The sequence below is a fragment of the Rhynchophorus ferrugineus genome, unplaced genomic scaffold, assembly GCF_030347505.1.
Source record: "Rhynchophorus ferrugineus isolate W39M unplaced genomic scaffold, kcgeb_rfMv2 rfM9, whole genome shotgun sequence".
NCBI lineage: Eukaryota > Metazoa > Arthropoda > Insecta > Coleoptera > Curculionidae > Rhynchophorus > Rhynchophorus ferrugineus.
Genome location: NW_027472588.1, coordinates 36,666,587 through 36,679,899, shown reverse-complemented (window position 1 = coordinate 36,679,899; position 13,313 = coordinate 36,666,587). Strand labels below are relative to the sequence as shown.

The 13,313-nt window shown below is 31.9% G+C and overlaps 1 protein-coding gene across 12 annotated transcripts in view; it reads left to right on the top strand.

The window, feature by feature from the left end:
• Ca-beta (Calcium channel protein beta subunit) overlaps positions 1-13,313 on the top strand; it is a 227,268-nt gene that overhangs the window by 162,351 nt on the left and 51,604 nt on the right. For 2 of the 12 annotated variants that reach the window (XM_076414743.1, XM_076414735.1), the window contains exon 1: positions 8,986-9,212. The exons of 9 other annotated variants lie outside the window; for them this stretch is intronic. In XM_076414743.1, coding sequence (XP_076270858.1) covers positions 9,102-9,212 — 111 coding nt within the window. In that variant the 5' untranslated portion in view covers positions 8,986-9,101. Of the gene's footprint in view, positions 1-8,985; positions 9,213-13,313 lie in introns of those variants that run through there. One more of the 12 variants, XM_076414744.1, reaches the window with a different exon arrangement.

Genomic DNA, 13,313 nt, shown 5'->3' with positions numbered 1-13,313 from the left:
TATATATAGTTTAACCAATATTTAAAACAGGAAACTAAAATAAAACGACTCTATATTCCAAGAATAATTATATTCTTATTAGCTTCTTGTAAATTTTAGATTTTATTAATATTTAAATATTTCTCTATTAATTAAAAATTATTACATAAATTAGTCTGATGGTACCTACCATTTATTTCAAGTTACAGAAATTCAATTACTCCAGTTACCTTAATTTTATATTTAGGTCATTTTTTTTTCTTTCGTTGATTTTGAAAGTTTCTATATTCTCTGTATGTATGGATATATCGTTATTGGAGTTGGTGTAATACTTGGTAGAACTATTTTTCTATCTTTTAAAAGTATATTTATCTACTATTAATTTTATAATTTTTCAAATCCTATGTAGATATAGAGATTGCCTGGTTTGTCAATTCTAGAGTACGTAATCTCTGATTATTCCTGTGAGAAATATTTTTCTCCATCATTTCAAAACATGTTTGGATATTTAATGAATCGTAATGATGAGTCTCTACAACTGTCGCTAATTCATCATTTTAACGATCAGAAACATTCTAACAGGTCAATTGAAAAGTCACCGGCATACCATAGTAAATTATATTTTTGACAAAATTAGTTTTTTTTATTCAACAAAATTCCCTTCAAGGGTGATACACTGATTATAGGGGCCCTCCAACTTTTCGATACCATTTTTGTAGTACGATTTGCTTCAAAATAGGCCTCAGTGCCTCAGTTTCGGCGATCATCTCTTCATTCGACGAAAATGTCTTCCCAGCAGAACAGGAAATAGTCGCTGGGGGTCAGATTTGGAGATTACGGTGGATGAGGAAGCAATTCAAAGCCGAATTCATGGATTTTTGCCATCGTTTTCACTGACTTGTGACACCTCGCTTTGTCTTGGTAAAGCAGCACCTTATTTTTCTTTGCAGTCCACTCGGATGACCGTCGATTGAACTTCGGAGTGAAATGATGGAGCCATGTTTCCTCCATTGTCACATTTCGATGCAAAAACTCGGGTTTATTACGCTTGATCATCTTCAAACACTGCTCCGAATCAAACTCTTCATTGTTTTTGGTCAAAAGTGAGCTCGCGTGGAACCTACCTTGCACAGATCTTACTCATACCCAAATATTCATGAATGATATGATATACACATTTAGTTGATATCTTTAGAGTGTTTACTATTTCATTCAATTTCAATGTACGAGCATTCAAAATCACCACGTCTAAACCTAGCATTCCAATCCTTGATGATTGATTTTCTTGGGGCAGTCTCCAAAAACTCGGCATCAAGCCAAGTTTTTGCTTCAACTATATTTTTTCCCTCCAAAAAGCAGTATTTTATCAACACGCGAAATTCCTTTTTATTCATTTTTTCAAAATAACAAAAGTTGCTTCACTCAAAATGCTATAATTCACAAACTAATTATCCGACAGCTGTCAATTTATACACGTATCTTTTGAGAGTTAGGGTTAACTAAAAAACATATGGATATAATTCTAGTAACGCCATCTATGTGTCAGGCGTTAGTTACAACTAACAATTAAATTTTATCTGACTTAACCTACTAACAAGCAACTACAACAAAGCGATTTTCCACTGAACCACTTAATCTTCAAAACATTTGAAAAATCACAAGTTTTTTTTTCCATTTAGAAAATCTTTTGATAGTATCCGTAGACATATCAATTTCTAGGTCGCGATGGAGGTCACAAGCGCATACATACAAAAGCGCACTCACGATACACTTCAGAACCTTATTTTGGAGCCTCTGAATCGTTTAGACATTGGAGTCACTGCAGCAGCTCCACAGCCGAAATCTATAGCACACAGGTCTCAGCACCAGCTGATAACTTGTTTAAGTTGATGGCTTGGAGTTTCGTCCAAGCAACGGATACATTTTTCTGAAATTAATGTTCATATGCCCCTTCCATCTGAGCTTTGCATCCAGGCTTATGCCAATGTATTTTGCTGTGTTGGTATATGGAATTTGCACGCCGTTAGTGAGGACACGTTGTGGCGTGATGCTCTTATTTGTGAATTCAATGTCTTTGGAGTTTGTTTCATTTAATTTGATTCTTCATTTGGAGTTTGGAGTTTCCAAGAGAGACCAGTTTGGGTTGAGCTCTACAGTCTCTGCTGCTGCTAATATTGCCGGGTCATCAGGAAATTTAGCAGTTTTTCTATATAGTGTTGTGGGGAGATCAATAACGTAAAGGAGATAAAGCATTGGCGGCTATACACTCGTTGAGGAACGCCAGCCGTTATCAGCTTGAGATCAGAGTATGTGCATCTTTATATTGTTTTGAAATTAATGATATTGTTCAAATTTTACACCCAGATTCGACAATAGACTGTTATCCTGTGAACAGAGGAACTGGCGGGTATTAGCCAATAATTTAAATGTTTATTATATATTATTAAATAAACTGTATTAAAAAGTATAATATTAACAAATGTATAGTTATTAATTAACAAAAATAATCAAAACCGTTTGATAGGTTACGCCACTGACTCTTCGTACACATGGTACCAAAATTTCTTGTTACAGGCCGATGCAATTATTCGGTTTGCCTACCTTCTTCGGCCATATCATCTGACGCGCGGTATTTGGAACTTGCATTTTCGGCCGGGCTTGACCTTGAAATGCACCCGTGCATTCCCGACTTGCCGTTTTACACACCCGTACCAAGGACAGGCACCCATTTATTTTCGTTCTTGTTTTTTCCCTCTCTTTTTGTTCTTTCCTCGTCCGCCTTCTCCTTCTAGCCCGACCGTCCCGCCGAAGAACGCTTTTAAATCGGCAAATTAACTTTTAATGGATAAAACGTGAACGGGTTAAATTAAATTGAATAGAACAATCTTTCTTAGGCTTGTGTTAGGAACTAGATAGATTATTTTCCTCTATTCTGTATCTCTTATTCATTTAATATGTATAATAATGAGTGATTGTTCGTTAGTCTCGCTAAAACTTGAGAACGACTGAACAAGTTCGACTAATTTTGGTTTAAAAATATTCACAAAAGTCCAGACAAGGTTTATATGATGAGAAAACATGGAATAATTGTAAGGAAAATAGTAAAAATAACCATTTTGTTTTCCCATACAAAGTGAAAGTGTGGTTCTTCTTTTTCTAAATTATTTACCAACTTCAATGGCTCATCACATTTGCTGATTATATTGCTGTTGGAGACAATAGCGAAGAAGCCACACGAATATTACAACAGGCAAGTGACAATATAAACAATTGGACCCAACCCTGGAAAGGATTAGTAACAAGCCCAGCAGCGATTAGTAACAATGTAATAAATAAATTTAAAAAATCAATAGCTTCACTGGCACAAAAAAATCGACATTTTTGTTGGTCGTCAAATATGAGTGTTTTTGGGAATTTATTTTGTAACTAAGAATGACGAATATTAATAAAACTACTAAAAACTATTGAAATATTTTTAATTTTTATTTTCATATTCTATAGGAAGAATTATTAGTTGTTAAATCTGTTTGAATATCATTCTTAAATAGTTTACGTTTTCGAAATAAACGAAGAAAATCAATATATCAACTATACTTAACGCTGGGACTTGTTATCATGTTAAAAGGTTTTTATATGTTCAAATAAGATAGACTAACATGTCATTACCTAATTTATTAACCATTAGCTAACCATAAGCATTGATGCATGTTCATAGTAGTTTAACAATCTTATTACCGTATTGACAATACTTACTGCTTTGGCAAAATATAACAACATTTAAAATGGTTTAATTATATCAAATAAACCATAATCTTACCATCCATCACTGATATGAAATTAAGTTATTCAATCTTCAAATTTAGCTTAAAAAAATTAAAAGCAAAGAAAATTCTTCTTGTTTTTTTATATATATTTTTAGATTCCGGTGTTGTCATCTAGCGTCGACTAAGGAAACTAAGGCGCCTTACACCAAGGAAACAAATGTATCGATTTATTTTCTAATGTGCTGGTAACGGTTTACGTTGGTAGATGGCGCCCAATTCAATTTCATATGTTTTGAAAATAGTAAATAAAACATTTTCTATAGGCATTCTATATTTCTTTAATATACACAATAAAGCGTTTATCACTTCTGACTTCTAGCCGTTTTGTCTTCAATATATTCATTAATTTATAAAACAAGAACATAAGACTGCTATACTCTCAACATACTAATGTTAAAAATCATATTATTTATTGCATTATAGCACTAACAAAATTAAAAAATAGTTTCAAACAATTTCTGACAACAACATCCCAATTCTTAAACTATAATCCAGGATTTTAATGATCGAACCGAATTTTAATTATCAAAGCTTGAGCCAGATACCATTAGGTATAATTTTCAAGAACATGCGTTCAAATAAGGGTTTAAAATTGACTAATAGTTTTCAGAGTTTAATCGAAAATATTATCTAAACTTGCTAAACGATTGAAGTTATTAGACTATCTGAGCTAGTTTAAAAGATTTGTTTAGAAATAAGGCTTATTACTATTAAAATTAAATGAGTTTTATTTAGCATTGGGAACTATCGACTGAAAACAGTCGAAACAGTCGATAGTCGCAAAACAGTCGAAACAATCTATAGTCGCGAAACTAGCGACTGAAAATAGTATTTAATAGAAAATGTATTTACTAGAAATATTTAGTATAAATGTTGAGTAGAGTTTATCACTTCTTTACGGTTAATATTTTTTACTGCGGCTGTAAAAACTTCTTCAAATCTTTTCTAATTGTATATTATTAATTGTTTTCGTGATTTTTGGAAAAAAATTACCAATTATTGCAATGAAAATAGTCAAATGTATTTTACTGTTTAAAATTTTATGTTTTTACCTTAACTAAACTCCCTGTTAACTAAAATTACACGACTGAAACAATCGATAGTAAATAGTAATAAAATCAATCGGACCAAAAATAGCGACTGAAAACAGTTGACTGAAACAGTCACCAGTAAAAAGTAGCAAAATAACCCGAACTAATTTTTTTTATAACATCTTTATTAGATACGCTTAGTACAATCTTAATTATAAATTTGTACTTGGATTAATAAGTAACGAGTGCGAGAAAATACATCAATACGTACAATTATAAAATTATAATTACTTATAGCTATAGTTTATACTAAAGGTATACACTTTATATAAGTTCGTATGGTTTGGTTCGGGTTGGTATCTCCTGACAACCTGTGCACTGTTTAGCAGTTGTATTGCTTCCACGTTAGTATGATTTAGTAATATTTCGTGTTTCAAGGCGAAATCTTGGATAACTTCGCAAATCCATTTGATATCCAGGTCATCGTGCAGTCCTTCGTTGGTATACTATACGTATTAGTAATCAATCGAAGAACCTTGTTTTGACAGCGTTGTATGACTAGTTGATTTGAATCGTTATTGCAACCCCATATTTGCTCCCCATAGGTCCAAACTGGCTTTATGATTGTCTTATAGATCAACCTCTTTGATTTTAGATCAAGTTGAGAGTATTTTCCGACTAACCAGCATAGTTGTTTTATTTTGGTTCTAATGTGTTTTGCTTTTTGTCTGACATGATGTTTAACTAAAAATAGCGACTAAAACAGTCGATAAGAAAAAGTAGCCAATTACTAAACAGTCGATAGTCAATTCCAGTCAATAGTCAATTTCAGTCGAAAGTTTCAGTTGATATCAAGCATAATTTCAATCATTCCTTTCAAAGAAACGCGTTTTGAGATCATCGATGATGTTAATAAAACACATCATCACTAATGAATGTCCGGAATTTTGGACACACGCAATCTGCATAAACACTTTCGTTCTACAAACAAACAGGAGAGTTAACAGGAACGCGCGTTCTGAATGAAATCCTGTTTAAGTTGGCGACAAGAAAAAATAAACGCAGTAGTTTTGGCTTTGAAATGAAAATTTACGTTTCTTATATTACATAATAAAATATATATAAATAAGTATCCACCGTTTTTCATTAATATTTGACCACGTATTTACTATTGATGCATTTCTATCAATCTGAAACCAAATAAAGAAACATATTTTTAACATATTCAGGAGAAGAATACACCTATAAAATGTTTAAAAAGCACAAAATTATAAAAGATATAAGATGTTTACTAAATGTTTGCTATTTTCTAAATATTACTCCGATATCTTTCGTACCAAAAAAATAAATCATTATTGAATGATAAAAGCTTTAAAACTTTAGATACTTCTTTTCGATAGTAATATAAACAAGAGTTTCCCAGAATTTCAGGCATGTCCATCAAAATCTTTTTGTTTTGTTGTTTTGTTTTAGTCAGTCACCGATCAATAGGCAATCCCAGCTTTTACATAACAGCGGAAAAGTTCATTTTATTTAGATTCAATTTAGATTTATCGGTATTCTCTTTGAAAATGTTGGAATAATGAAGTTGGAATTCTTATAAAGGAGATAGTGATTAAATGTATTGAATTCATTAGGTATTCCAGTAGTGGTCGTTACCTGTTCAGGCAAAACTTCTGTAGCCTTTTGGATGTGACCGCTCAAGCATCTTTGGACAAGTATTCATAAATTTTTGGTAGTTTTTCACTTGCATATGCACCACTGCAAATTGAGTACCTTAAAAATGTTCATTTTCAGAACATTTTCGAGAGGTATTACCCCGGGCAAGTGCACAAGTGCGGAGATACTTGCGACTTATAAAACAAAATAAATATGAACTTAAATGTCAAAAGATATTATTTAGCTGCAATCCTGAACATATTCCTCCCTCATTCACGTTTTCAGTTATTAAAATCTTATCTCACGGTTTGACGTTTCATTATAAAACAAGACGATAAGTTCACTGAATTATATCCAATATATGCAGGAGTTCCGCAAAGCAATGTACTGGGCTTGATACTGTATCTACTATATACAGCCGATCTAACCACCACAAAAATCACTAATCTGTCAACAAATGCAGACGACACAACCAGCTTAGTATCTCAGGAAGATCCAATAACATCAAAGATCCTCCAAATACACCTTGATGAAATACAACTGTGGCTGAAGTTATGACGCGTTAAAGCAAATGAAACAAAATCTATCCGTGTAATATTATCTCTACGCGGAAGAACATGCCTACCGGTGAATATCAACAAATGTCAACCCAAGCCGAGTATGCTAAAAAACTTGATATGCATCTGAACCGACGTCTAACCTAGAAGAAGTACATACTTGCTAAATGAAAGCAACTTTCACTTACACTATATCAAATTTATTAGCTTATAGTGCGTAAATCCAAATTATCATTAGATAACAAGGTATTGCTATACGAATCAATACTTAAGCATATTTAGTCAGTCATATGATATTCAACTATGGAGTAGTGCTAACAAATCTAATATAGCCATCGTACAACAGTTCGGAAACAAAATATTGCATTATTGTCATTGTCTATGTTCCAAACTATGTCTCTAATGAAGTGATACAACAATATATCCCTCTAGAGTCTATAACTAATATAACTACTCTAAAAAAGTATTAGTACACCCCAATATGCTCGCTAATCAGCTAAATGTGCGACCTGATAGTGAAGTGCCTAGACTAAAATGTTTAACATCGTCCAATTTGGACACATATAGACTTCAGAATAACAATAATAGTAGGATTAACTAATTAAGATAATATTTTTCACAGGAAATTACTTAATAAAATGATTTTCTACATATTTATTATAATTATAAGAAAAGATTATTGTCCACTGGGAAGATCGTTGAACCACTATGAGTAATAATATAAAATATTTTTACAAAAAGAATTTAACCGACTTCAAATAACAAATAAGGAACTGGCTAAAAAGTAAAAAATAATCAAACTTATATAATATATATATATATATATATATATATATATATATATATATATATATATATATATATATATATATATATGTTAAAAAAATGTTCTAAAAGTTTAAGTTTGCTTATTTTTTTACTTTTTAGTCAGTTCCTTATTTATTTTTTTAAGTCGGAACACTTTTTTTTGTAAAAATATTTTATTTTTCTCTTTTTAGTGTTAGATATAATCAATAAATTATGAAGCTATTTTAATTAAGGATTATAATGGACAGCCCAAGTAAAAGTACAACCTGCATGAGGAAAAATTGGATTAAAGAAACAATGATTGAAAATAAGGAACGCTTCAGGCACTGGGGCCTAGTCTAAGTGATTTAACAAATATTCCAACTAAAGTAGAAAAGGAAAGTTGCTGCTCTGTTGGGAGTCGAACTCGCGACCTCCGCGTGTGTACTATTATTACACCATAGAAACAGTTGCGTACCATGTTTCTACGACTTCTCATATGATATGGTTAGTGCTTAGAAATCAAACTGAATGACTGTTACACTGAATTACTTCCGATTTTCCGTCACATCCCAACAGTTCACCAATAACATTATACCCAAATATCTGATTATTTTAAATAAAAATAAGTGAAAATATTGTACGTGGCTTTGAGATTTAATGATTTCCTCCGATTTTCCCCCCTTCCCCCCTTCAGACCTTAACTTGGGTCAAATGGGACCACCTCTGAAGTGCACTCTTACTAACAAAAAAAGAATTTTGAAAATCGGGCCGTAATTGACGGAGAAATCTACGGAGAATATATAAAGCCGAACATACAACCTCCTCCTTTTTTGAAATCGGTTAAAAAAATGAGATGCATTTCGAAATCCCCGATGATAATGACGAAACGCATCATCGCCGATGAATGCTCGGTATGTCGGACGCAGGCAATCTACACAAACACTCACACGCGGTACTAACAAGCGGGAGCATTAGCAGGAACACGCATCCTCAATGAAATCCCGTTTAAGCTGGCGACAAGAAAAAATAAACGGCCGAAAAGAGACAGAAATAAATCATCGGGACCGCTGCATAACCTAAGCGAATCGAAATTATTTTTAGCCAGGTACTTGGCAGAGGCTTTATTTTCTCTAAAAAACATCCAGACGACAGTTTCTGGGCGACTAAACATCGGCGCGGGGCTTCCCAGTGTCGGTTTATGAGTGCGGTAACGATCCGATCTGGTCGCGGAGTTTATTCTGGTGGTTGACGGTGAAGTGGTTATGATTTCGAGGAAGAAACACGGGAAACACCATCATCATCATTACCATGACAGTCCTCCGAAGCACAAGAAACATCACTACATTCCATTCGGACGACATAAGAATAGAAGAGTAAGAGAAACATTTTTTTTCATTTATTGATCAGTAATTGTCTGAATAAAATTGCAATACAATCAGGTTAAGTTTATTTTAATCCATAACGCTGTATAAAACCTATAAATAATATATTTCAGGCTCATAGCGGACATCCTTTCTTTTTATAGAGTTAAATAGGTTATGAAAATACTTTAATAACACAGAAAAACTGACAAATTGATTGTTGTGTTATTATACAACGTTAACATACTTTTCTCTATTTAAAATATTTCATATAGTATATTTTCAAATTATTATTAATACATTTTTATTGCGTCTATTATAAGATATTCTGAGTATATTCAGTAGTGAATAGTTAGTGAATTTACAAGACGGTTTTTTTTTAATTTAAATAGCACATGACACACATATTACAACTAGCTATTCACTATCTAGTAAAGTTTCCTTAATATTGTTCTTAAAACCCAGATATAATATCTGTTGGTTACCCCATGTAACTTTAAAATAGGCCATAGTTTCCACATATAACTTAACAATCACGGTTACCAACGCGAATTTCAAGCCAAATTATCCATTTGTCAGCCAAATGTGGTAAAATTATTTTAAACAATGAAACAATTATCTTTTCATAATATGTAATAAAGTGCAATAAAGAAAAAAGAAGGGAGATAAAAATAAAGTTTCTCGCAAGCATTTTACTTTATATAAAATACTATTTTAAGGAATGCAAATAAGGTATTGAAGTATGAAGGGTTTAAAAAATGTTTTGAAATAATTATGTAGGTATTTAGAGTTCTTTTAGAAGTGCACCAATTAGGGCTTTCGATGTTATATCTACAATGAGATGTCAATTTGCCCGCTTAATGTCAATGCCCAATGAATATGAGATTCCCCACAGATTGGGAAATTTTCCATAAGTTGACAACGCTGTTAACAATACTAACCCATAGAATTTTGGCCTCTTCAACATCTGCCTAGGTTTACTATCGTTTACTGAGTAGTGGTAGTACTTGGTCACCGAAAAAATATTGATTTTTCATATTGGAATTATATTCAAATTTTTTTTTAATATTTTAAAAATAGTGATATATTGGATGGACCTCTAAAATTAAATATCAAAACTCACCAAACTTAACTCAAGTACAACATACATACGTACATTGACGGGTTTGAACTGAGAACTGTGTGAAAACCGACCGGGATACGAGCAGAAGACAGACAAAAAGTTATTGTTCAGCATGATAACGCTCGATCACATGTCAAAAAATCAGTGAAAACATCCTTGCAATCATTAAAATGGGAAGTGCTATCCTACCCGCTGTATTCTCTAGACATTGTTCCTTCTGATTACTACTTGTTCCGACATATGAGTTGTTTGTGGGACAGTAGAGACACGAAAAAACATTATGAAGTTAAAGGTTAGCCAAAAGAAACTGACTTTATTTGTAGTAAATCAAACGTTAAATATGAACTTCTTATTCCACAAGAAAATGTGATTCTTCCACCCTTACATATAAAACTTCAATGAAACGTCTAATAAAAAATGTTGTTAAGGCCATATATATATATATATATATATATATATATATATATATATATATATATATATATATATATACATATATATATATATATATATATATATATATATATATATATATATATATATATATATATATATATATATGCCTAAAAATATCGATATTTCTTTCAAATATAACGATATATCGATAATTTTCTGCATCTCTATTTGACGCAATCTTACCACACACGCACGTAAGTTTTGACAAGTAAAACGAGATCACATATCTAGATTAAACTAAGTTATTCTCAAGTTAATGTTATTTATTTATACACTTTATACAAGTCGTGTGTTTAGGTTTAAAATTTAAAGTTCTTGCTACAAAGCGGTATAAATAGGAAATAAAAATTTTATAAACCTGTAATGTACAACATTTAATCGAATTTGGACATATTACGTATCAAAATAAACACGCGGTATTTTGTTTATTTGTAGAATATAGTACACAACCTATAAATACGATACTTGAAGTTTACGACCAATTTTTCCTTTAGGAAACTAAACCAGGTTATTTATATTTATACCAAGGCTGCATGAAATGTTCCTTATATTTAATTTTATTAGGGATTTCATATAGTTCCATAAAATAAGTTACGTTAGTTAAAAAATTACTCAGTTACGTTTAGGGAAGAAGCAAATAGATAATGAGCCAGCTAACTAATTATTTGAATTATTTTTGAACTTGAAGGGAGATTTTATTTGAAACTACTAAACATGTATTTCAAGGATTTTCTAACACGAAATCTTGGACCACTTCATAAATTCTTTTGATGTCGAGGTCATCGTGCATCTCTTCGTTAGTTACGTAGCGATAAGCGTTGATAATTAATCGTAGAACTTTGTTTTGACTGCATTGGATTATTAGTCGGTTTGACGCAACCCCACATTTACACCCCATAGACCTAAATTTTTTTGAATGACTTTTGTCCATTTAATTTACTGATAAAGAGACCTGTTTTGGTCAAGTTGAGAGTGTTCTTCAACTAACCAGTTCAGTTCCTTTACTTTGAGAGTAATCTCCTCTGTATTTTGTTAAAAATGATGTTTCCAATTTATCATACCATCGAAATGGATGTCGAGGTAGGGAATCGGGAATCTATTAAAAGATATAATTAGGTTTTTGTCTTTACTCCATCCGCAGATCTTGTTGATTATGACTATGTCGTAGGCAAATGTTCCAAGTACTGTTTCTTTTGTTGTTGAAATATCAGCAGTGTAGAACAAGTATAGGAATAGTTCCAAGAAATTACCTTGTGGAACCCCAGTCGAAAGAGGTCTAAGTGTTGTGAATGCCCGCTCATGCGAGAGCTTTTTGTTGTATATATATATATATATATATATATATATATATATATATATATATATATATATATATATATATAAAATGTGCTGAATTTGATATTTAATTGATACAATATTAGAAATAAATACATTAACACCATTATGTACCATATATTCCTTTAGAGCACATTAAATTAGGCGTATAAATTAATATTAAAGGATTTACAGCAAATGATGATACTGTGTATTAAATTGTATCGGGAATATTTATAAACAACTTCATGCTGAAGCCTCACTGACGTACTTCATTTTTCAGCATGTATGATTTCACCAAAGTATGAACAAAAAATTTGTTGCGTGTGTTGAATACGCGTGAATTTGTGCCCAATAAAAGTAGTAAAAAATTCTACTTCAAATTGAATGAAAAAAAGCCTAAAGATCATCGAATGCTGTTTGAACCTTTTGACATCTATGCTCCATCAATTTCAACATGTGAATACTGGTTTTAACGTTGGAAAAGTGACGATTCTGACACCGAAGGATAGCGTTCTGGAGAGGCAAAAAATATATGAGAATGGGGATCTCTATCAACTACAATTGACGGGTTTGAGCTGAGAACTGTGTGAAAACCGACCGGAATATGAGCAGAAGACAGACAAAAAGTTATTGTTCAGCATGACAACACTCGACCACATGTCACAAAATCAGTGAAAACATCCTTGCAATCATTAAAATAGGAAGTGATATCCTACCCGCTGTATTCTCTAGACATCGTTCCTTCTGATTACTACTTGTTCCGACATATGAGTCGTTTGTGGGACAGTAGAAATACGAAAAAACACTATGAAGTTAAAGATTAACCAAAAGGAACTAACTTTATTTGTGGTAAATCAAACGTTAAATATAAACCTCTTATTCCACAAGAAAATGTGATTCTTCCACCCTTACATATAAAACTTCAATGAAACGTTTAATAAAAAATGTTGTTAAGGCCATGGATAATAAAAATTTAAATGATTTTTTTATTTGAAAACTGTTTTCTCTAAATTAAGTGATGCTAAATGAAAAGAGGGCATTTCTGTTGGCACACAAGTAAGAAAATTTATTTAAAAAAATGAATTCGTTGAGAATCTTACCGTGAAAGAGGTAGCGGCTTGGTTATCTCTAAAGAAAGTAATTCACGAGTTTTTATCAAGGAAGTTAGTATGCTAAACTATTAGCAGATTACTGCTGGCTTGTAATGAAAGAAGATT